Raw genomic sequence first — 24,385 nt, 5'->3', positions numbered from 1 at the left:
TTCCTGCCTCCACTACGTCATTTTCTAGGCTATTCCACTGCCTTACAACTCTATGACTGAAGAAATACTTCCTAATATCTCTCTGACTCATTTGTGTCTTCAACTTCCAATTGTGGCCTCTTGTTTCTGTGTCCCCTCCCTGGAACATCCTGTCCTTGTCCACCTTGTCTATTCCACGCAGTATTTTATATGTCGTTATCATGTCTCCCCTGACCCTCCTGTCCTCCAGTGTCGTCAGGCCGATTTCCCTTAATCTTTCTTCATAGGACATTCCCCTTAGCTCTGGAACTAACCTTGTGGCAAACCTTTGTACTTTCTTTAGTTTCTTGACGTGCTTTATCAAGTGCGGGTTCCAAACAGGTGCTGCATACTCCAGTATGGGCCTGACATACACGGTGTACAGTGTCTTGAATAATTCCTTACTAAGGTATCGGAATGCTGTTCTCAGATTTGCCAGGCGCCCATATGCTGCAGCAGTTATCTGATTGATGTGTGCTTCCGGAGACATGCTCGGTGTTATACTCACCCCAAGATCTTTCTCCTTGAGTGAGGTTTGCAGTCTTTGGCCACCTAGCCTATACTCTGTCTGTGGTCTTCTGTGCCCTTCCCCTATCTTCATGACTTTGCATTTGGCAGGATTAAATTCGAGAAGCCATTTGCTGGACCAGGTGTCCAGTCTGTCCAGGTCTCTTTGAAGTCCTGCCTGGTCCTCATCAGATTTAATTCTCCTCATTAACTTCACATCATCTGCAAACAGGGACACTTCTGAGTCTAACCCTTCCGTCATGTCGTTCACATATACCAAAAATAGCACTGGTCCTAGGACCGACCCCTGTGGGACCCCGCTCGTCACAGGTGCCCACTGTGATACATCATTACGTACCATGACTCGTTGTTGCCTCCCTGTCAGGTAATCTCTGACCCATTGCAGTGCCCTTCCTGTTATATGCGCCTGATGCTCTAGCTTCTGCACTAATCTCTTGTGAGGAACTGTGTCAAAGGCCTTCTTGCAGTCCAAGAAGATGCAATCAACCCACCCCTCTCTCTCGTGTCTTACTTCTGTTATTTTATCATAAAACTCCAGAAGGTTTGTGGCACAGGATTTGCCTTCCGTGAATCCGTGCTGGTTGGCATTTATACTCCTGTTCCGTTCCAGGTGCTCCACCACTCTCCTCCTGATAATGTTCTCCATAATTTTGCATACTATACACGTCAATGACACAGGTCTATAGTTTAGTGCCTCTTTTCTGTCTCCTTTTTTAAAAATGGGAACTACATTTGCCATCTTCCATACCTCAGGTAGTTGCCCAGTTTCCAGGGACGTGTTGAAGATTGTGGTAAGTGTGCGTGTGTGTATGTGTGTGTGTGTCCAGCATTAATAACTCAAGATAATTTACACACACCATGTTTCTCAGGTTAACTTGTGCTCATTCTACATTTATTAATACTGTTTTCATTTAGATTTTTAAAGTAAGTCAACCAGTTGAAAATATATATTATTGTACCAAGTTGTGTTCCTCAGTGTGGAACATTTTCTAGAGAGTATTCTGGTGCAATGATGTACAAATGATGATCGTTATTACATCCCTTTCAATATAATTTTTGAAGTGAAAGTGTTGCTAGAAATCGGTACACATAAGTATATTTTTTATATTAAAGTCGAGCATTTGACCCAAATTCGTTATTTCCAACAGTAAAGCTTAGCCACAGACAGACGTATGGACTCTGTGTATATTTATCCTGCATAGTATACTGTGTCTCCATACTGAGAGCCGCAGTTTAAATAAACTTGGATGTATATAAAAGTATGTATACGCTTTAGAGCTTACATCCTCTTATCAAGCATTAAAGTGTCCTTAGTGACCCTCGTGTAGATGATCAATGTAATTGATTCTAGCAGTAAATAGGTACCTGTATAATAGTCGATTGTTGTGCGTCACTATACTCAACACTATTAACTAAAAAGTCCTAGAAATAAAATTCTGTTAGTTAATTGTACAGAGATAGAAAGAAATGTAAGAGAAGAGAGTAATAATACCAAGTCATTGTTATTATTATTATTATTATTATTATTATTATTATTATTATTATTATTATTAATTATTATTGTTATAGTTGTTGTTGTTACTGATTTATCCCTATATCAGTGATATGCCTGTGGCGTGTTCAAGGGGTTTTCAACCCCCGCAGCCTGGACTGGGACCAGGCATTCCTGTTCACTGCTTTGTCTAGCAATCTGTTGTAATTGGCGGCCCGCTGGTCCACATAGCCATCCAGCCAGGCTGATCCAGACCTTAGTGTCTTACAGCGCCTGGGTAGTGGGAGGCAATTAGGTTTGATCACAGGAAGGTAAGGGTATCACTAATTCCTCGAATCAAGAGCCGTCGCTAGCATCAAAGAACAGAGTTGGAGAGAGGAAAGACTTCATAAATTCTGTTTAAACATAATTAATTCATCACATCTTCAAATTAAGGTGAATATACGTACAAATTATTTTTGCAGTGTTGAATGATATCCTGAAGCTGATATTCTACCTCAGCTCGTTTCAAAGAGCAGTTTTTTTTTTTTCGTCAAACCGGCCATATCCCACCAAAACGAAAGTTTTTCTTTTTAAATTTATTAATGTATGCAAGAGAAGGCATTACTAGCCCCTTGCTACCAAGAGTAGCCTTATATAAAGTATATTACTACCCCAAAGAATGTTGTTATTCCATCTCAGCTCATGTTTAAGGTATGCTAGACCTCGTAGATCAATGGTTCAGAGAACCAACACATTAATAATTGAGACACTTCTGCAGCACTTGGGTATTTTTAATGTTGAAACGTTTCGCCAACAAGTGGCTTCCTCAGTCCGGTACAAAGATAAATTGTGGAAGATGAGGAGTTTGAGGTAATCAGTCCCTTAGTCTTGAGAATATCACACACAACAGTAGACTTACAAATGAGTACCTATTTACTGCTGAGTAGAGAAAGGGAACAAGTGTAAGGACAGTTGCTTATCGTCTCTATTCGCCCTAAGTCTTACTCCGGTCAATCGTCCGTTGCAGATTATCAGTGAGCTAGAGGCGTCTGATCTGAACATTTCTGGGTTTTGCCTACCCAAGTTCCCTTCTCCCCATCCCAAGTTTTTCGTCTAATTTTTTGTGGGAAAATATATTATCACAGTTTTATGAAACCTAATCAAACCGTAGGTTTGATTAGGTTTGATTTCAAACTATGGAACAAAACTCTTCTCCAGACTGAGGGACTGACCACCTCAAAACTTCAAGGGTGATGGACTGATTACATCGTCTTCAAGTCTCTTCTGCTTCTATCAACTTTTCTGTACTCGACTGAACAAGCCTAGTGTAGGCGAAAGGTTTCGAAATAAAGATACCTAACTGTTGCATATGTGTCTTACCTAACAACCTGTCGGTATTTTATACCAATTTAATGTTCAAACCTACGGTAATCTAACGTAATATGAGTTAACCTGATTAATCTTAGGATAAGGAAATAATGTATAAATATTTTGAATCTTCAGAAATTGTCTGTGTAAACTGAAAATGGGATGCAAAATCAGTGAGTATTATGACAGGTTAAGAAGGAAACTTGTGCCCATTACACAAATCACAACACACATAGACGCACTGAGGATCATACGACAATAATCAGTAATACTGCTAAACAGAATTGCCATTGTAATAGTATTAGAACAAATAACATGATAAGTGGTAAACAGGGTAATAGTAGGAAGACTATGATTGGCAACTATAAAATTAGAGATTATTATATCACGCCATTAGAGATTATTATATCACGCCATATTCATTATAATACATGCAATATTTGCCACACAAGCCTCCGAAAACAATAAGTTTGATATTACTTTCCTCTTTTCGCTCCCAGTCACCAAAAACTAGTAGTTATTTCCACCTATCTACAACTCTAGCATACTAGTTATTAATCAATGAAGAGAACATTGCTCGTGTCACGAAATCGTAATGACACGATTGTAAACAAACCATACGCGACGGTCTGGAGTTTTGAGACTCTCTGACCGCGGGTTCTATCTCCACCTGTGGTATGGTTTTTTTTTAACATTGCTTGTAACATGTGGAAATGACACAAGAATGAAGAAGAAACCACTTAATCACTGAGTAGAGTTTTCTCACGTCATGATAAATCTCTACTTAAAGCTAGATGTGACTAAGCTCTTCTTAAATCTTCATTGACTGTGTGCCTTTGTCCATAAACCTGTCGCCGATATACATCGCTCCTGATGTCCTGCCCATGAGATTCAACTCACCTGTGCGTCGTTCAGCTACGTCAGTGAGGGTGTAGGCTGGGAAGACCAAGGGCTGGGAGCGTCCCATCGCGTTCACAGCGAATACCTTCAGCGTATACCGGGTGCCCGGGCGCAGCCCACCTATCTGTTGGTGCGCAAAATTAAGTGGTTTTTATCTAACTTGCGTAGCTTCACACTGTCAACTGACAGACCTGTGATCGAGGTCTCAACAGAGAGAGAGAGAGTGAGAGAGAGGTTCAACGCTCTACTGTCTGAGATACCAGGCTTCTAATAATGAAGATTCGGAAATAGTACTTCTGTACATGAATTCCGTCAGAGGCACCAACTGTAACCCAACTGACTCTTTCATTCACCTCAGAATAGAAGGGAGAGAGAGAAAGAAAGAGAGAGAGAGAGAGAGAGAGAGAGAGAGAGAGAGAGAGAGAGAGAGAGAGAGAGAGAAAGAGAGAGAGAGAGGGAGGAAGAGAGAGGGAGAGAGAGATTAATCTGCCTTAGTTGACCAGTGTACTGGTCAACTAAGGCAGATTAATCTCATCCAAATAAGAATCTTTTATATATTCATTCAAAAGTGGGCGGACACTGCAATCAAAAATTCAACTCTTCCACCTCTAGAGTGCAGGCTCTATTCTTCCCCACCTGCAAAACTCAAGATCGGAAAACAAGTATCCCCGATTACATTCATAAATATTACTTTGCTCACAATCGAACAGTCCGCCATAACCCAGAAGCCACATTTCATTACACTCTCTGATTTACGTAACATGCTAACACATATATGGTTCATGAACATATTCCTACCTATTGAAAACCTAATTACACCTTTCCTTCAACTCTTCCTTGGGTGATCTGCACTAAGCCTCTCTTTCTCCTAATAGTTCTACACCTTTGTTATCCTATTCTGTTCCATCCTTTCTAAGTGACTAAACTAAGTCAACAGCTCTTCCTCCACCCTCAGAAAATTCTTTTATAAACCCCACACGATTTTAATTTCTTCACTCCTGGTTCTTTGTGTATAAATCGCACCAGACACTGCTCACAAACATGGCATTTTCACTGTATCCAGCCGCACCTTCTATGTAATATTTGAAGTCCATGTCTCTTACCCATATGCAGGGGGTCTATTGGTAATCTCCATTATGTATACTGAGAAGCAGTTGAACAGTCTTGGGCCCCTGACATTTACTGTGTTGCTTTTTAGTGTATTCGTGACTCCCCTGCTTCTCATTGCTCTTATTACACTCTTATGCCTTACCCTTCTTTACCTCAATAAAAAAAATATTTGTTTTGCTTTTACAGATGCTTTAATGTTCCTTAAACATTTGTCCTCATCTCCTGACGTTGCTTCTTCTCGTGTTTCATAGGCCTATGTGCCGGCACATCTACTCCCAAATATCTAAAGTCTTTTACTTCTTATAGATTTCCTCTCTGCAATGCAATATTCAGTCTTTCACTGTCATTTGTTAGTATCATCACTTTGCCCTTTTATGTTATCATTGAATTTCCTTCTTTTACACATCTTCCAAAACGCCTCATTTGTTACTTATCATCATATTCATCCTGAGCTACAGAGTCATCGACAAGCATCAACTGTGACAACGCATATCTTAAATTAGATTCTTTATTTTGTATCTCGCATCCCCAACCCCTTTAATAGTCACTTAATTTATAACCCACCTATAAATATATGAAGCAGCTATGGTAACATCACAAACCTAAGTCTAATGTACTCTTCTCTCCACCGTTTCTTATGACTTTTCTAAATATTGCTTACCTACATGCATCATCATCAATATTTGGTCTTTACAACTCTTCATGTACCTTTCCAAAATCCAAAATCCAAAATCCAAAATCTTCATTGCTCTGTAATCCGACTTTATATCTTACCCCTAACTTTTTAATAAAAATTCTTAAAATAATGGTAAATAAAACAGACAAGTAGATGAATAAAACACATCGATCAAAGATAAATAATAATAAGGCACAATACCGTGATCGGAACAATACATATATAACCCGCCCATACGAGACTGAAAATGATGACGTTTAGGTCTGACTTGGACCATTATTTAGTGTTCCATATTTGTCTTGATAATTCTACCGTTCACTGTGTCCTGAATACAGTGGACAACAGGTTCATATCAGTATAATATATATTTACTTTCTTGTTCTATTTTCCTTTAAAAAAACAGTAATTATATTCTGGGTCACTTAATGTCTATTTGCCCATCATGCATGCATATTATGAACAAAAGCACCAACCACTCAAAAAAAAATACTCATCTTTGCTTTTAGCATCTCAGTCTTAATCCCTTCTGTCTCAGCTGCTTTATCCCTTTCATTCGACCGACTGCCTCGTGCACTTCCTCCTCTCACTCTCCCCTACTCCTACTTAATGCATTAAAAACCCACCTTACCTTCATCAGAAACATTTAACATTTTTCACAACAGTCTCTTCATCTTCCCCGCAACGCCAGCTATACATGGAACATCTCCCCGCTTTCATTATTAAATGTCAAGTCCATTTACTCACTAGGGTTTCTCAAATTACTAATCTCTAATTTTAAAACGGATTCTAAGAGCTGTTGATGTAGTCACCCATTCTCTCATTTGCTGTCCCTTTGTATTCATTCTCCATTCTATTAACATCTCTTTTTTTTCTCTCTCTCTCTATTTACTCTGCTTCCGTAGATCTACGTTTGGACATTTTAAGTGCAAAAATAAAATCACATCATCCTTTTCTCTCTAAGCTCAGTGTTTATCTCGTTCCACCAACCATTCGTCGCCTCATCAGCACTTGCCCCTCCCATAACCACAAACTGGAGTGGTGCTGTCTAGCACAATATTCATAAATCTATATCAAACCTCTTCAACCTCCTCATTATCTGTTTATACCTCCCATTAACTGTTCCCATCTTTAATACATTCTTTCTTCACCTGTCTCCTACCCATTGACACCATTTATCTTACCTTGCGTGGCCCGGTGGCCTGGTGGCTAAAGCTCCCGCTTCACACACGGAGGGCCCGGGTTCGATTCCCGGCGGGTGGAAACATTTCGACACGTTTCCTTACACCGGTTGTCCTGTTCACCTAGCAGCAAATAGGTACCTGGGTGTTAGTCGACTGGTGTGGGTCGCATCCTGGGGGACAAGATTAAGGACCCCAATGGAAATAAGTTAGACAGTCCTCGATGACGCACTGACTTTCCTGGGTGGCTAACCCTCCGGGGTTAAAAATCCGAACGAAATCTTATCTTATCTTATCTTGAAAGCTGATGTTGTTGTGCACTTTACCATATCTTGCACACTTACTTATCCCCTCTTTTCATAAATAAGTGTTACATATTACTAAATCTCTTTCTGTAAGAAACTCAGTTAAAAGGCCTCCTTTATCATATACTCAAGGCATTTCCAACTAAATTACTTTGCCTTATACAACAAACTTTTCAATTTTAGCATTAATTTCACTAACAACAATTTTTCTCTCACTAGGTTATAAACTTACTAAACACTCGTTTACCACTTACCAAAATCTCAAGTTCACCTGAACACTCTTCTCACCATTATGTGTTAAGAAATTTGTGTAATCCACTTCGCTATATAATTTTTTAACTTAAACCCTTCACCCTTTTTGCACAATTCATGATTAAATATTAACTCCACTTCTTTACTTCTAATTCACTAAAATATTTCTGATTTAATACAATTTATAACTGAGTATTGAACATCCAGCACTACGTTCACCCTTGTTACACTTAGTGTTAGTATTTGTTCATAGTTCTGACAGTTAATGATTTCTTACCATCTCCATTAAAACGACTCAGACTATATATCTGATTCTTTGTTTTTAGAAACTAATACAGAAGAAAGAGTTACTAGTCTTCTGTTCCCTGCCTTTCATTGGCCTCTTACAGCTCATAGAATTTAAATATATATATATATATATATATATATATATATATATATATATATATATATATATATATATATATATATATATATATATATATATATATATATATACATATTTAACAAGTCGGCCGTCTCCCACCGAGGCATGGTGACCCAAAAAGAAAGAAAATCCCTAAAACGAAAATACTTTCATCATCATTCAACACATTCACCTCACTCACACATAATCACTGTTTGTGCAGAGGTGCTCAGAACACAACAGTTTAGAAGCATATACGTATAAAGATACACAACATATCTCTCCAAACTGTTAATATCCCGAACTCCTCCTTTAGAGTGCAGGCATTGTACTTCCCATTTCCAGGACTCAAGTCCGGCTGTATAAAAATAACCGGTTTCCCTGAATCCCTTCAATAAATATTACCCTGCTCACACTCCAACAGATCGTCAGGTTCCAAATACCATTTGTCTCCATTCACTCCTATCGAACACGCTCACGCACGCCTGCTGGAAGGCCAAGCCCCTCGCCCACAAAACCTCCCTTACCCCTTCCTTCCAACCTCTTCGAGGACGACCCCTACCCCGCCTTCCTTCCCCTACAGATTTATACGCTCTCCATGTCATTCTACTTTGATCCATTCTCTCTGAATGACCAAACCACCTCAACAACCCCTCTTCTGCCCTCTGACTAATACTTTTATTAACTCCACACCTTCTCCTAATTTCCACACTCCGAATTTTCTGCATAATATTTACACCACACATTGCCCTTAAACAGGACATCTCCACTGCCTCCAACCGTCTCCTCGCTGCTGCATTCACAACCAAAGCTTCACACTCATATGAGTGTTGGTACTACTATACTTTCATACATTCCCTTCTTTGCCTACATAGATAACGTTTTTTGCCTCCACATATACCTCAACGCACCACTCACCTTTTTCCCCCCATCAATTATATGATTAATTAACCTCATCCTTCATAAATCCATCCGCCGACACGTCAACTCCCAAGTATCTGAAAACATTCACTTCTTCCATACTCCTCCTCCCCAATTTGATATCCAATTTTTCTTTATCTAAATCATTTGATACCCTCATCAATCACCTTACTCTTTTCAATATATGTAATATGTATATATATATATATATATATATATATATATATATATATATATATATATATATATATATATATATATATATATATTTATATATATATATATATATATATATATATATATATATATATATATATATATATATATATATATATATATATATGTATATATATATATATATATATATATATATATATATATATATATATATATATATATATATATATATATATATATACACATATATATATGCAATAAGATCACAGTAAACAGGTGATTTCAGAATATGGATAACAACTACTGTGAAAATTAGAGAAATTCCAAGCGCTTTCGTGACTACTCACATTATCAAGGAACAATGATTGTGGCTGTTTTGCATATATATATATATATATATATATATATATATATATATATATATATATATATATATATATATATATATATATATATATATATATTTATATATATATATATATATTTATATATATAATTTTTTTATTATCACACTGGCCGATTCCCACCAAGGCAGAGTGGCCCGAAAAAGAAAAACTTTCTCCATCATTCACTCCATCACTGTCTTGCCAGAAGGGTGCTTTACACTACAGTTTTTAAACTGCAACACTAACACCCCTCCTTCATGTATATATATATATATATATATATATATATATATGTATATATATATATATATATATATATATATATATATATATATATATATATACATATATATATATATATATATATATATATATATATATATATATATATATATATATATATATATATATATATATATATATATATATATATAGAGAGAGAGAGAGAGAGAGAGAGAGAGAGAGAGAGAGAGAGAAAATAGTGTTCGGAGTAGTTTACAGGTAAAATAATATTCCAACCTAAATTTCTAGATATCTCAAGTTTCCTTACCCTGTTCACACACAAACAGCACGTCATGAAAACACTTGCCTCCCACTAATATCTAGCACACTCACACACTCTTGTTGGATGTCGAAGCCCTTTGCACTTAAAACCTCCTTTACCCCTTTCCTCAAACATTTTCTAAGAAGAGTCCCTAATCCTCCTTCTCTCCAACCCAGATTTATACTTCCTCCTGATCAACCCATTTTTCTCTACCCTCTCCAAATGCCCAAACCACCTCAATAAATGCTTCTCAGCTTTCTGAATAATACGTAATTTCACACCTCCTAATCTCCTAATTCCGAATTCCTTGCATAATATTTACAATAAGCATTGCCGTCAAGCAGGACATATTGGCTTCTTCCAGCTTCCTCTTCGATGGAACATTTAAAACCCCTGCATCACATTATACAACCATGATGGATGAAGACTGCCGGGGTGTAAAAAGAAAAATTCATGCGTACACGATGGGAACTGACTGTTAATATGATGCTGATGTTATGAATGAAAAGAAGTTGGATGTCCTGGCCCTAAGCGAAACAAAGCTGAAGGGGGTAGGAGAGTTTCAGTGGGGGGAAATAAATGGGATTAAATCTGGAGTATCTGAGAGAGTTAGAGCAAAGGAAGGGGTAGCAGTAATGTTAAATGATCAGTTATGGAAGGAGAAAAGAGAATATGAATGTGTAAATTCAAGAATTATGTGGGTTAAAGTAAAGGTTGGATGCGAGAAGTGGGTCATAATGAGCGTGTATGCACCTGGAGAAGAGAGGAATGCAGAGGAGAGAGAGAGATTTTGGGAGATGTTAAGTGAATGTATAGGAGCCTTTGAACCAAGTGAGAGAGTAATTGTGGTAGGGGACTTGAATGCTAAAGTAGGAGAAACTTTTAGAGAGGGTGTGGTAGGTAAGTTTGGGGTGCCAGGTGTAAATGATAATGGGAGCCCTTTGATTGAACTTTGTATAGAAAGGGGTTTAGTTATAGGTAATACATATTTTAAGAAAAAGAGGATAAATAAGTATACACGATATGATGTATTGCGAAATGACAGTAGTTTGTTGGATTATGTATTGGTAGATAAAAGACTGTTGAGTAGACTTCAGGATGTACATGTTTATAGAGGGGCCACAGATATATCAGATCACTTTCTAGTTGTAGCTACACTGAGAGTAAAAGGTAGATGGGATACAAGGAGAATAGAAGCATCAGGGAAGAGAGAGGTGAAGGTTTATAAACTAAAAGAGGAGGCAGTTAGGGTAAGATATAAACAGCTATTGGAGGATAGATGGGCTAATGAGAGCATAGGCAATGGGGTCGAAGAGGTATGGGGTAGGTTTAAAAATGTAGTGTTAGAGTGTTCAGCAGAAGTTTGTGGTTACAGGAAAGTGGGTGCAGGAGGGAAGAGGAGCGATTGGTGGAATGATGATGTAAAGAGAGTAGTAAGGGAGAAAAAGTTAGCATATGAGAAGTTTTTACAAAGTAGAAGTGATGCAAGGAGGGAAGAGTATATGGAGAAAAAGAGAGAAGTTAAGAGAGTGGTGAAGCAATGTAAAAAGAGAGCAAATGAGAGAGTGGGTGAGATGTTATCAACAAATTTTGTTGAAAATAAGAAAAAGTTTTGGAGTGAGATTAACAAGTTAAGAAAGCCTAGAGAACAAATGGATTTGTCAGTTAAAAATAGGAGAGGAGAGTTATTAAATGGAGAGTTAGAGGTATTGGGAAGATGGAAGGAATATTTTGAGGAATTGTTAAATGTTGATGAAGATAGGGAAGCTGTGATTTCGTGTATAGGGAGGAATAGCATCTTGTAGGAGTGAGGAAGAGCCAGTTGTGAGTGTGGGGGAAGTTCGTGAGGCAGTAGGTAAAATGAAAGGGGGTAAGGCAGCCGGGATTGATGGGATAAAGATAGAAATGTTAAAAGCAGGTGGGGATATAGTTTTGGAGTGGTTGGTGCAATTATTTAATAAATGTATGGAAGAGGGTAAGGTACCTAGGGATTGGCAGAGAGCATGCATAGTTCCTTTGTATAAAGGCAAAGGGGATAAAAGAGAGTGCAAAAATTATAGGGGGATAAGTCTGTTGAGTGTACCTGGTAAAGTGTATGGTAGAGTTATAATTGAAAGAATTAAGAGTAAGACGGAGAATAGGATAGCAGATGAACAAGGAGGCTTTAGGAAAGGTAGGGGGTGTGTGGACCAGGTGTTTACAGTGAAACATATAAGTGAACAGTATTTAGATAAGGCTAAAGAGGTCTTTGTGGCATTTATGGATTTGGAAAAGGCGTATGACAGGGTGGATAGGGGGGCAATGTGGCAGATGTTGCAAGTGTATGGTGTAGGAGGTAGGTTACTGAAAGCAGTGAAGAGTTTTTACGAGGATAGTGAGGCTCAAGTTAGAGTATGTAGGAAAGAGGGAAATTTTTTCCCAGTAAAAGTAGGCCTTAGACAAGGATGTGTGATGTCACCGTGGTTGTTTAATATATTTATAGATGGGGTTGTAAGAGAAGTAAATGCGAGGGTCTTGGCAAGAGGCGTGGAGTTAAAAGATAAAGAATCACACACAAAGTGGGAGTTGTCACAGCTGCTCTTTGCTGATGACACTGTGCTCTTGGGAGATTCTGAAGAGAAGTTGCAGAGATTGGTGGATGAATTTGGTAGGGTGTGGAAAAGAAGAAAATTAAAGGTGAATACAGGAAAGAGTAAGGTTATGAGGATAACAAAAAGATTAGGTGATGAAAGATTGAATATCAGATTGGAGGGAGAGAGTATGGAGGAGGTGAACGTATTCAGATATTTGGGAGTGGACGTGTCAGCGGATGGGTCTATGAAAGATGAGGTGAATCATAGAATTGATGAGGGAAAAAGAGTGAGTGGTGCACTTAGGAGTCTGTGGAGACAAAGAACTTTGTCCTTGGAGGCAAAGAGGGGAATGTATGAGAGTATAGTTTTACCAACGCTCTTATATGGGTGTGAAGCGTGGGTGATGAATGTTGCAGCGAGGAGAAGGCTGGAGGCAGTGGAGATGTCATGTCTGAGGGCAATGTGTGGTGTGAATATAATGCAGAGAATTCGTAGTTTGGAAGTTAGGAGGAGGTGCGGGATTACCAAAACTGTTGTCCAGAGGGCTGAGGAAGGGTTGTTGAGGTGGTTCGGACATGTAGAGAGAATGGAGCGAAACAGAATGACTTCAAGAGTGTATCAGTCTGTAGTGGAAGGAAGGCGGGGTAGGGGTCGGCCTAGGAAGGGTTGGAGGAAGGGGGTAAAGGAGGTTTTGTGTGCGAGGGGCTTGGACTTCCAGCAGGCATGCGTGAGCGTGTTTGATAGGAGTGAATGGAGACAAATGGTTTTTAATACTTGACGTGCTGTTGGAGTGTGAGCAAAGTAACATTTATGAAGGGATTCAGGGAAACCGGCAGGCCGGACTTGAGTCCTGGAGATGGGAAGTACAGTGCCTGCACTCTGAAGGAGGGGTGTTAATGTTGCAGTTTAAAAACTGTAGTGTAAAGCACCCTTCTGGCAAGACAGTGATGGAGTGAATGATGGTGAAAGTTTTTCTTTTTCGGGCCACCCTGCCTTGGTGGGAATCGGCCGGTGTGATAATAAAAAAAAAAATAATAATGCGTACATTAACGTAGTATACATTTACGTATTCATAGCACTGCAAATAATGATATATAAGACACGTAATGACGCTCACTGTAATAAAAACATGAACCAGCAAAATATATTGCAGCAATTCGTATCTTAATATTAACATTAATACAAGGTGCACGTACCCTTGATGCTATGTCATCTTTCCTTGGTTCGAGGATGCTGTGAGTCGTGCTTGAGTGACTTCTGTTTTATAAGCACATTCCATGAACCATGCTGGGTTACCTTTATATGATGGTGGTATTCAGTGGAATGTGCTTGAGTGGCACATAGATTTGATGGACCTGGCATGGGTAACTAATGTCTACCATTCACAAATCATGGACAGGGAGCTCAGCATTTTCTTCATTTAAATATTGCGAGCTATATCTGAATACGTAATTGCCGCTTACAGTATTATAGCATACTGAGCTTGTTTTTTTTTTCATAATATTTGTTGACTAGTTCTTTACGAGTGTTTAAAAGATCACTAGACCAACAGCATGACTTATCATTGATAGTGTCACGGTAAACTGAATGACCAACACCATGGGAAAGACAAGAAAAAAGTTCCAGGTAATAAAGCTGAAGAAGGAAGGAGGAGAGCTCACATGAAATTATCATGAAGTGTGCGAGAATCCTCCCAAAACTGAAGTTATTCTCAGGGAAAACAAGAAAATTATCAATGAGTCAAAAAGAAAATGTGCACCAACGAGTAATGGAAACAATACACACAACAGCAGAAGAGGTGAGGAAACTGCTGAGTAAGCCAGATATATTGAAGGTAATAGCACTAGATAATATCTCTCCAAGGGTTTTGAGAGAGTGAGCAGAAACACTGTATGAACCATTAGCCATAATTTCCAAAACTTCGAATGACCCAGGGATAAGTATACAGGTTTTGAAATTGGAGACAGTAGAAGATGACGTGATCAGTCTCTCAACCTTGCAGAACTCTACACCAGCCTGGAAGCTGGTGTTTGATACTGTAGTTTTGATGAGCCAGCTTCAAGGCTGACTGCCTGATTACCCAATCTTCCAGTGTTTTCTATGTATAGTTCTGTAATCCTAAGAGACTGACCACCTCATTCTCTATATTCTCCGGTTTCAACATCTTCAAATTTCCTCAGTCTCGGTACTGAATTTACCAACCCAATGGTTGGGGAAAAGTTTTCAGATGAAGATATTCAGGAGTTGCATATGTGTGTAATCTTCATGTTGTCGGTGTTGTATGTCAATATCATAATGATAACACAGGTATAGAAGAGACCAGATGCAGTCTCAATCTTTTTTAGTTAGAGAACACAAAGCCTGCATTAAACTACAGGCCAGTGTCAATGAGAGAGATAGTAAGTAAGCTTATTTTAATGATTATGAAGAGAGGTGTCATGTATCACCAGGGAAAGAGAGGGTTCACAAACATCACAGCTTTAGAGATGGCAATTCTTGTCTCACAAACCTGCTAAGTCTTTTTATAAGGTAACAGAAGTGAGCCAGGAGAGAGAAGGATGGGTGGCTTGCATATTTTTATTCTGTAGGAAGGATTTAGGTGCAAAACTGCGTAAGTGGCTTGTACAAATGTTTGAGGAGCATGCAAAGGATCAAGAAGTACTTAATAGAAGGAAACAACGAGTAATTGCTAGGAAAGAGAAATCGGAACGAGCAACTGGGACGAGTAAGATTCCCCGGGAGTCAATGCTGAGTTCAGTATTATTTCTTGTGTTTGTGAACGACATGACGGAAAAATGTGTCTGAGGTGTCCCTGTTTACACATAATGTGAAACTAGGGAGGAAAATACAATTATGAGCCGACTAAGAAAGTCTGCAATCGGATCTGTACCAACCAAACAACTGGTCAATTATTACCAGAACAGGTAGAACTGAAAGGCCTGTAGCACCTGACTAAGTTTAGTCACAAGCCCAGGAACGTATCAAGAGTAATAAAGGCAAAGACAAACGCCAAGGGCAGTTGTTGTTAGAACCCGTACATCTCCAATACTAATATTAACAGCAGTGTTGGCAGATACCATTCAAATGAAAACTACAAAATTTGGAGAGCGAGGAGAGTTCACTCACTGCTGAGCTTGTAACTCAAGCAAAATAGATGAGGATGTGTACTCAGCCGGAGCAAGTAAGAGACTCACTTTGCTCTCTCAATTATTGTACATGTTGTGTATATTGGTGGTGGGAATATATGGGTACTCAGCAAAGCCTACCCTTGGTGTTTTTCTTCGCTGTTATCTAGCATTATGTGTACTGAGTTAACGGGTGACGTTTGTTATATTGTCGTGGTGGTGGCTTGGTAATGCCATCGGCGCGTGCTGAGTATTTGTTACCAGCGTATACTTTGCAGTACTTGCCCAGACTCGCTTTACAGCTCTGCCGTCACATGACTCGTTCTTTTGGTATTGAATGTCATCGAGCTTTAACTGTTGCGCAGCTTCGTTAAGTAATTCGCAATAAGCAAAGGTTTGATTCCTCAAACATGGCTTCTCCACCTATGTCTGCTGCTTAGGGAGGTCGTCTTAGTTCTTGCTCGTAATGCTGCTGATCGTACTCCTGAACATTTACCTGATAATTCGCCAGTGGCAGGGGCAAGTGACGGTGGACTTGGTTTAGCTCACCATCCATCTGCTTTGCTTGTGCTCGAATTGGCGACACTTTCCATGAGTAGACTAGGGAACGACGTGCTAAGGAAGAATATGACAAGAGAAGGCAATATCATTGTACCTTTGAATATTTTAAAAATACATCAATAATTTAAATCAGCGCAGAGCAAATTTCCGAAACATCTGAAAACAGACTTGAACCACCCTCGACTGGACACACAGTGTTTGGTGGGAAAACACAGGAACTGCTTCTGGCTTGGATGATTAGGGTTTTACTAATTATAGCTTTGTGAAGGTTGCTATGCTCAGTGCTTAACACTGTATCTCTGCTAAGTACAGACGTGAGTTTATGTTGAATAGGCGTCAGCCAGGGCATAGATTTCACTAAGCTCAAGTCAGAAACATTTTTGAAATGGCATAAGGCAGCAGACGGCTCCAATTATAGTGAGTTGGCGCAATTAATTCTGGTGGAAAAAATCCTTGAATCAGTTGATCATTATAATCGAGTTTTCGTGGGGGATCGCAGGCTGACTTCAATTTTAGGGGCAGGAAAACTGGCCGTCACCTTCGAGGCCACCTATTACTAATACACAAATAACCTGCACATAGAAGAAAGGAGCGTACAACGACGTTTCGGTCCGACTTGGACCATTTACAAAGTCACATTAACGGAAGTTGAAGTTGAAGTTCTGACCTGAGGGTTGGTGAGGATGGGAAGGAAGAGAGAGGGGAGGGCTGGAAAAATGGAAGAGGTTGGGAGGGTGGAGTAGGAGGTGGGGTTGCAGAGGTGAGTGGCCCGTCCACTCTGGAGCGTGATGTGCAGAGGTACTGCAGGAGGTTGTGTTCGAGCGAGATGTGCTGGTGGCAGCAGTGTCGGTAGAGTAGGGCTGGTACTCAGGTGCCCGGCTGGAGATGGCTGGTGGTGCCCAGGAAAACAGGGTCGTTTTGGAGCCACACCCCAGCTTTAGTTAAATAGCAAAGTGCTGAGGGACTTTTTAAGGTGACGATTTATACTGTGCTGCAGTGGGAGCCGTTGATGACTGCGTTGAATTTTGTTCTTGAGAGGTTGTACCTTCACTTTGAGGTGATTGTACCTTTCGTCGTTGAGGGTGTTGAGTATGTCTTGTAGGGTTAGAGGTGGGTTTCCGTGGCAGGTGTACTTCGCGGTGTTGTCTAGGAGTCGTTGTCTGAGTTCTGAGCTGGGCACAGTATTGCTGTATTGTTTCGTGGTGTAGAACGTGGTGGTTGGAGTGCGGGCTGGATGAGTCGGGGTTTCTGGTGGGTCAGTAGCAGTAGGAATAGAGGCAGGTGGTGTTGGGTTCTCGTGGGTGGGTCCTTCTGAGGTCTCAGAGGTTTCTAGTTGGTTCTCGTTAGTTGGTTCTTCTGAGGTCTCAGAGATCTCTGATTGGGCCGACTCAGTGTCTGGTGGTGGTGGAGCAACGACAATGCTGGTGACCTTTACCGTGGATTGGAGAACCTCGGTGGAAGGTGGTGACGTAGGAAATGTGAAACTTGGCATGTTGTTGAGCTTGAAGAGTTCGTTGATGGTGGTATTGAAGGAGCCAGGCTCAGCTGCATTCTGTACATGGGCATACATGATGCAGTAAAGGATTTTGGTGGAGTCACCAGCAGGAGCTGGCAGAGGAGTGGTGGAGGCTGCTTGCGTGGCTTGTAGGATCTTAGTGGAGTCTGCCTGAAGCTTGGTGATGGTGGCATATGAGGTTTTTTGTGGGTTGGGTTTGTTTTGTTGCTGGAATTGTTTCTTTACTATGTCTCTTCTGGTAGGGCATCTGGCTGCGAGAGTGTGGTGATCATTCTTGCAGTTCAGGCATTTAGGTGGTGTAGCAGCGGTGCAGTTTTTGAAATCGTGACCTTCGAGGCCACAGGTGGGACAGAATTTTTTGTCCTTGGCAGTGCAGTCTTTAGTGGTATGCAGGTAAGAGTAGCAGTTGTAGCAGTGTGGGATTTGTAGGAATTTTTCTTCTTCAATGAAGGTTGAATTGATGTGGAAGTAGTGAATGGCCAGGCCCTCAGCTAGAGCTCTGGTTGCCATGTTGACGTCGCTGAAGGTCGGAAAGGAGAGCAGGAGGGGTATATATAGGCAGGAGGTGGTAGTAGTTGTAGTAGTGGAGGTAGAAGGTAGTAGTAGTAGTGGGGAGGTAGTAGTAGGAGGAGCCAGTCAAATACTAAGAAAGAGGAGCACTGCAAGGGAGCTGGTGCCCACAGAGGGTAAGTGCAAGAACACAGAGGTGAGGAAAAATAAATAAAAAAATATAAAGGAACAAATACACAAGGCAGAAGAAAGACAACCCAAAGGAGAAAAAAGGAAAGAGGAAAGGGGAAGAGAGAGAAGAAGAAAAAGGAGGAATCAGGTTAAGTCACATTTCTTATGTGAGCAAGCTAGTAAATTCTCTTCCAACAATATTGTGGTAATGATAAAGAACATCGTGGGAAGATCTCTGCAGGCAGAATGATGACTGAGACTATCAGTAAATCACAGCGCAACTCTAAAGAACAGTCACTAGCAGGTAATAGCCTATGCTGTGCCGTTACTGTCATAAACCCGGCCATCTCATCTCATACTGTTTCCATCTCCACAAATGATCCCACGGATTAGGACAATAAGAAATTCCGTTTCCCAGGACGAAGTGTAGGCATGCATAACCACCTTCCATAGTGAGGGACAGGATACATAACATGTGACCCTCCCATAATGGTAAAAACTCTTAGGGATACCAGAGTTACATCTTCCTTATGAAAGATGAGGAACTTCCCATCTCCAAAGACACTTCCTATCATTAAAATATGCTCTTCTAAGCTTTTGGTAGGATATTAACTTCAGTGCCCCTTCGCAAATTTTTATAAGTACAAGTATTATATTAGGTATATAAATGTAGGGAAGTAAAGGGAATTCCCAATGACACACTGCGTCTGATAGATAATCTTGTACTCTCTTTCAGACTGTGTTTTAATCCTGTCGTATATCTATATAGCTCTGACCTTGAACATGTTCCGGTTGTGGCTGTAACGCTTGCAGTGTCCAAGAGAAAATCTAGTGAGGATCTTGACCTCACCTTGGGGACTCAGACACTGGGTTGGACAAGTTGTTTTGCCATGGCAGCTGGCCATGACCCCGTGAATCAGGTGAAAAATTCATGGTCAAGCCTTCCTATTCCTGAGTGCCAGCACTGCCAGACGCCTCCGCTTCCATGCCAAATAGAATGATTTTCAAAGAAGAACAGCAACTGGACTCTTCTGCCTTTAAGTCTTACAAATAATTTAATTATGAGGCAGACCCCTACTAGTAAGGGGACAATGAGTATCTCCACGTCTGAAAGGTTAGTCGTCCCTAAAACGTTTAGGTTGCAGCTTCTCAGAGTTGCAGGTAACTCCTCCATGGAAAGAAGGCATTTAGGGTTGTACTAAAAAAAATTGCAGGACAGCTGAACATTTCGATTGGCCTGGTTTGAGACAAGAAGTTATAAGGCACATCATGTCCTGCCGTCCATACCAGCAAATTGGAAAAAGACTAGACACTACATCAAACTGGCACCTCTGAGTCCAGTACCGGTTGATTTCTGAATGTGTAAGGCTTCTAACGAAGGCCAAATCATTTAACAAGTATATTTTTACAGGAATGGACAAGACTGCTAGATATCCCGAGGGAATTTCTATGCGCAGCATTAATGTAAAAGATATCCTTAAACCCCTAATTAGATTTGTATCCCAAATTGTAGTCCCACTGACCATCCAAGGTGACCAAGATTCCAGTTTCACAGCCAAAGCATTTCGCGAGGATCTGGGACGTCTGGGTATTATGCAGTCTTTCTCATTAGTTCATAACCCTTAGTCACAAGAGGCACTCGAAAGGCTCCATCAGTCCCTAAGGAAAATGATGTAAACTTATTGCCTACATTTTCCTATAAACTGTGATAAATCCTTGCCTTTTCCACTGTTTGCTATGAGATCGATAGCTTAATAATCCACCGGGCACAGCCCCTTCGAAGTGATGTTTGGACACATTGTGAGAGAACTTCCGAAAGTATTCAAAGCGAGCTGACTGGGAAAGACACCAAGAGTAACAATCTACGCTATTATAAGACAAGGCTATACCTAGTACGTCTAATAACTAAGAACAACCTTAAGAAAGCCCAGGGTGACATGAAACAGAGGTATGAAATGGCATCTAAAGTTCGTTCTTTTGACACAGGAGATACAGTTAGTATCCAAGGACCTGTAACTAGTTACACTCTGAAGGTGAGATTTACTGACCAAGTGCAGGTGGTGGAAAAGTCTAACCATAAATACACGGTGATCTTTCTTGACCGATCTGTGAAGGAGGAAGTCAACCACATCAATCAGATTAACTCTTTTAACCACCTTGCTGCCTGATTATGACTGTGCCTTCTGTCCCTATAGACCCCGATGTTGAGACTGACGCCTTACAAGAAGTCAATGAGTTAAGTTTGCTTTTGCCATTGTCTAACTACTAGCTTCTCTTTTTGTCTTTTTAATTCACTCTAAAACTTATTTCCATTGTATACATAGTGAGGGTTGTTTCGTGGTGGGGGGAGGGACCCATTGCTGCTGTCTGCAAGAGTTTTGGACAATTGTTGGCCCTATTGTATACTGCTCCTTCCAGTAGCTAAAGGTTTCCCTTCACATAAATAATAAAAAAAGGCACAATACCGTGACTGAAACGATACACAAATAACCCTTTCCTCTTTCCTTTTTTTTGTCTTTCTTCTGTCGTGTGTTTCTGTTCCTTCATTATTTATTTCATCACTTCCCGTTTCCCCCACCTCTGTGCACTTGCTCTCCCTCTATGGGCACCTAGCTCCCTTGCAGTGCTCCCCTTTCTTTATATTTGACTGGTTCCTCCTCCTTAGTTCCCCACTGCTACCACTACTACTACTACTACTACTACTACTACTACTACTACTACTACTACTACCACTACTACCACCACCACCACTACTACTATTACTACTACCACCACTACCTCTTCCTGCCTATACATAGCTGTCCTGCTCCACTTCTGGTTAGTGTGACTTTGTAAATGGTCCAAGTCGGACCGAAACGTCGTCGTAAGCTCCTCTCTTCTATGTGCGGGTTATTTGTGTTTCCCTTCACTTCGGTAATTCAGTAAGTTCCAAAAGAAAACTTTTTTGCTTCATTTTTGCAATCATTTTTTGTCGAGCGATGCCAGCTGTGTACAATGGTAAAAGAGAAAAGATGGGCCCCATTAGCTAGTGTTCCTTATTTTTGCCATGGTGACACACTACCCACCTAAGGAACACCAGCTGAAACAGTTCTCTAGGGATGGGGGTACAGTGTATTTCAAATTCGTTACATTTTATTCAGGGTGCTGCATACAGTTCCTTTTTGTATTTCTTGTAATTAGCTAAGCTGGTAGTTATGGTCTGTACAACTGGAGGGGCCAGCAGCTGGGTTGTGAATAGCTGCCTGGTTTAGATATCAACCAATCATGGTGAATGGGTTGACCCCAAATGAACTGCTGTAATATGTAAACCGATGGTCTGGACTCAGTCTCTCACTTTCTACGACTAAATACACATACTTGTCTCATTTTTATGAGTTGTAAGCCTATAACATTGCGCAAACTCTTCTTGCTCTCATACAGTAATTTTAATTAGTATGGTATCTGCATACACTGTGCTTCTATTACACTCTGTACATATTGTAAATATTGGTAATGGGGAAATATTGATACTCATAAAAACTACACGTGTTTTTTTTTTTTTTTTTGCCTTTATTACTCTTGACATGATCCTTGTTTGGTTACTTAAATTACAGCCAGGTGCTACAGGCCTTTTCTTTTAGTATATAACCCCCCAGGGAATAAAAAGTTATGACAAATAGGAAGAGGCATAGAAAACTGCAAACGGAGTACAGGATCGGAGTATACCGGCTGCAAACCTAATTCAAGGTAAGCATCGTACAGAGCATATCGCCTGAGGCACAAATCAACCTAAAAACTTCTGTAGGAGATGCGTCTGGTAAATCTAAGACTGGCCTTCAGGAACATCAACAAGGAATCATAAACGAAACAATGTATTGAATATGCATGTCAGGCCCATTCTGGAGTATGCGGCAGTACGGAACCCTCTTCGTATTAGACATTTTATGAAACTGAAGAAAACGCAGAGTTTTGCAAAGGAGTCCTGGGTATGAGCTATGATAACAGAATAGAGGCCCTGAACCTAATGGCATTAACGAGCAGAAAGACAAGGGGTGACAGGATAGCGACATGCAGAATACTGAGAGGACAGGGACAAACTCTCCGAAAGGCTGGAAACGAGAACATGTGGACATAGCTGAAAGTTAATGGGGCAGACGAGTCACAGGGATGTTAGGATCGTTTCCTGGCGAACGGTGAGTGGAAGTACCTGAGCAGTGAAGCAGTAGATGCAGATCCATACATAGCCTTACAAATATCAATGACTGAGCTTATGAAATCAAGAGAGTGCGAAATTTACCTCCAGCAACGACATATGAGTACATATAGGTGAGCACAGGTTAAATGCCTCTTGTAACTCAAATGAAAGAGATGGCATTTCCTACACCATCTAAATTTATTAGCTCTTTATGACCCACAAAGAATTTTTCTCTTTTCGTAAATTCAATAAATAATGGAGTTGGTGGTGTAGGAGAGTGAAAGATAAACAAGGGGTGTGTCCATTAAGTTTTTATGAGCTATATTACATACACACCTTGTATTTATGGTGATTCATGTGCATGTACAGCAACACGTAGTTCACCTTACTGGAATTAAGCGGTGTTTAAGAGTGTTTGTTTATGTATGTATGTGTGTGTATGTGTGTGTGTGTGTGTGTGTGTGTGTGTGTGTGTGTGTGTGTGTGTGTGTGTGTGTGTGTGTGTGTGTGTGTGTGCGTGCGCGCGTGTGTGTGTGTTTGTTTGTATTCACTTAATTGTGGTTGCAGAAGTCGAGTCATAGCTCCTGGCTACGCCTCTTCACTGATCGCTACTAGGTTACCCTTTCCCTGCTCCATGAGCTTTATAATACCTCTTCTGAAAGCTATGGATGGTAGCTGCCTGCATTCTCTCACTTTCCGGACTATTCCACTTTCTGACAACTCCATGGCTGAAGAAATACTTCCTAACATCCCTGCAACTCGTCAGTCTTCAATTTACAATTGTGACCCCTTGTTACGCTGTCCAGTCTCTGGAACATCCTGTCTATGTCCACCTTGTCCATTCCTCTCAGTATTTTATATATCGTTATCATGTCGGCCCCTGTCTCTCCTGTCCTCCAGTGTCGTCAGGAAACCTTTGCATTTTCTCTAGTTTCCTAAAGGTGCTTGACCAGGTGACGGTTCCAAACTGGAGCTGTATACTCCAATATGGGCCAGGCGTACACAATGTTCAGGGTCCAGAACGACTCCTTACTGAGATGTTGGAATGCTGTTCTTAGGTTCGCTAGTCGCCCATGTGCTGCAGCAGTTATTTGGTTGATGTGCGCCTCAGGAGATGTGCTCAGTATTATTCACACTTCAAGATCCTTTTCCTCGAGTGAGGTTTGCAGTCTTTGGCCCCATAGACTGTACTCTGCCTTCGGTCTTCTTTGCCTTTCCCCGATCTTCATGCACTTGGTGGGGATGAACTCCAGGAGCCAGTTGCTGGACCAGGCCTGCACTCTGTCCAGATCTCACTGTAGTACTGCCTTATCCTTCTCCGACTGAATTCTCTTCATTAACTTCAGGGACACTTCTGAGTCTATTCCTACCGTCATGTCATTCGCATATACCAGAAACAACACCGGTCGTAGGACTGACCCCTGTGGAACCCCGCTCATCACAAACGCCCACTCTGTCACCTTATCACATACCATTACTCGTTGCTGTCTTCCCATCAGGTATTCTCTGATC

General features: G+C 40.5%; 1 protein-coding gene across 2 annotated transcripts in view; it reads right to left on the bottom strand.

Moving 5' to 3' along the window:
- Positions 1-24,385, bottom strand: part of LOC128701633 (nephrin) — a 625,789-nt gene that overhangs the window by 62,163 nt on the left and 539,241 nt on the right. For both annotated transcript variants that reach the window (XM_070101737.1, XM_070101739.1), the window contains exon 13: positions 4,289-4,412. In XM_070101737.1, coding sequence (XP_069957838.1) covers positions 4,289-4,412 — 124 coding nt within the window. The remainder of the gene's footprint in view (positions 1-4,288; positions 4,413-24,385) is intronic.

Source organism: Cherax quadricarinatus, chromosome 78, assembly GCF_038502225.1.
Source record: "Cherax quadricarinatus isolate ZL_2023a chromosome 78, ASM3850222v1, whole genome shotgun sequence".
Taxonomy (NCBI): Eukaryota; Metazoa; Arthropoda; class Malacostraca; order Decapoda; family Parastacidae; genus Cherax; species Cherax quadricarinatus.
The sequence above is the reverse complement of the archived record's forward strand: the minus strand, read 5'-3'. Positions and strand labels throughout refer to the sequence as shown.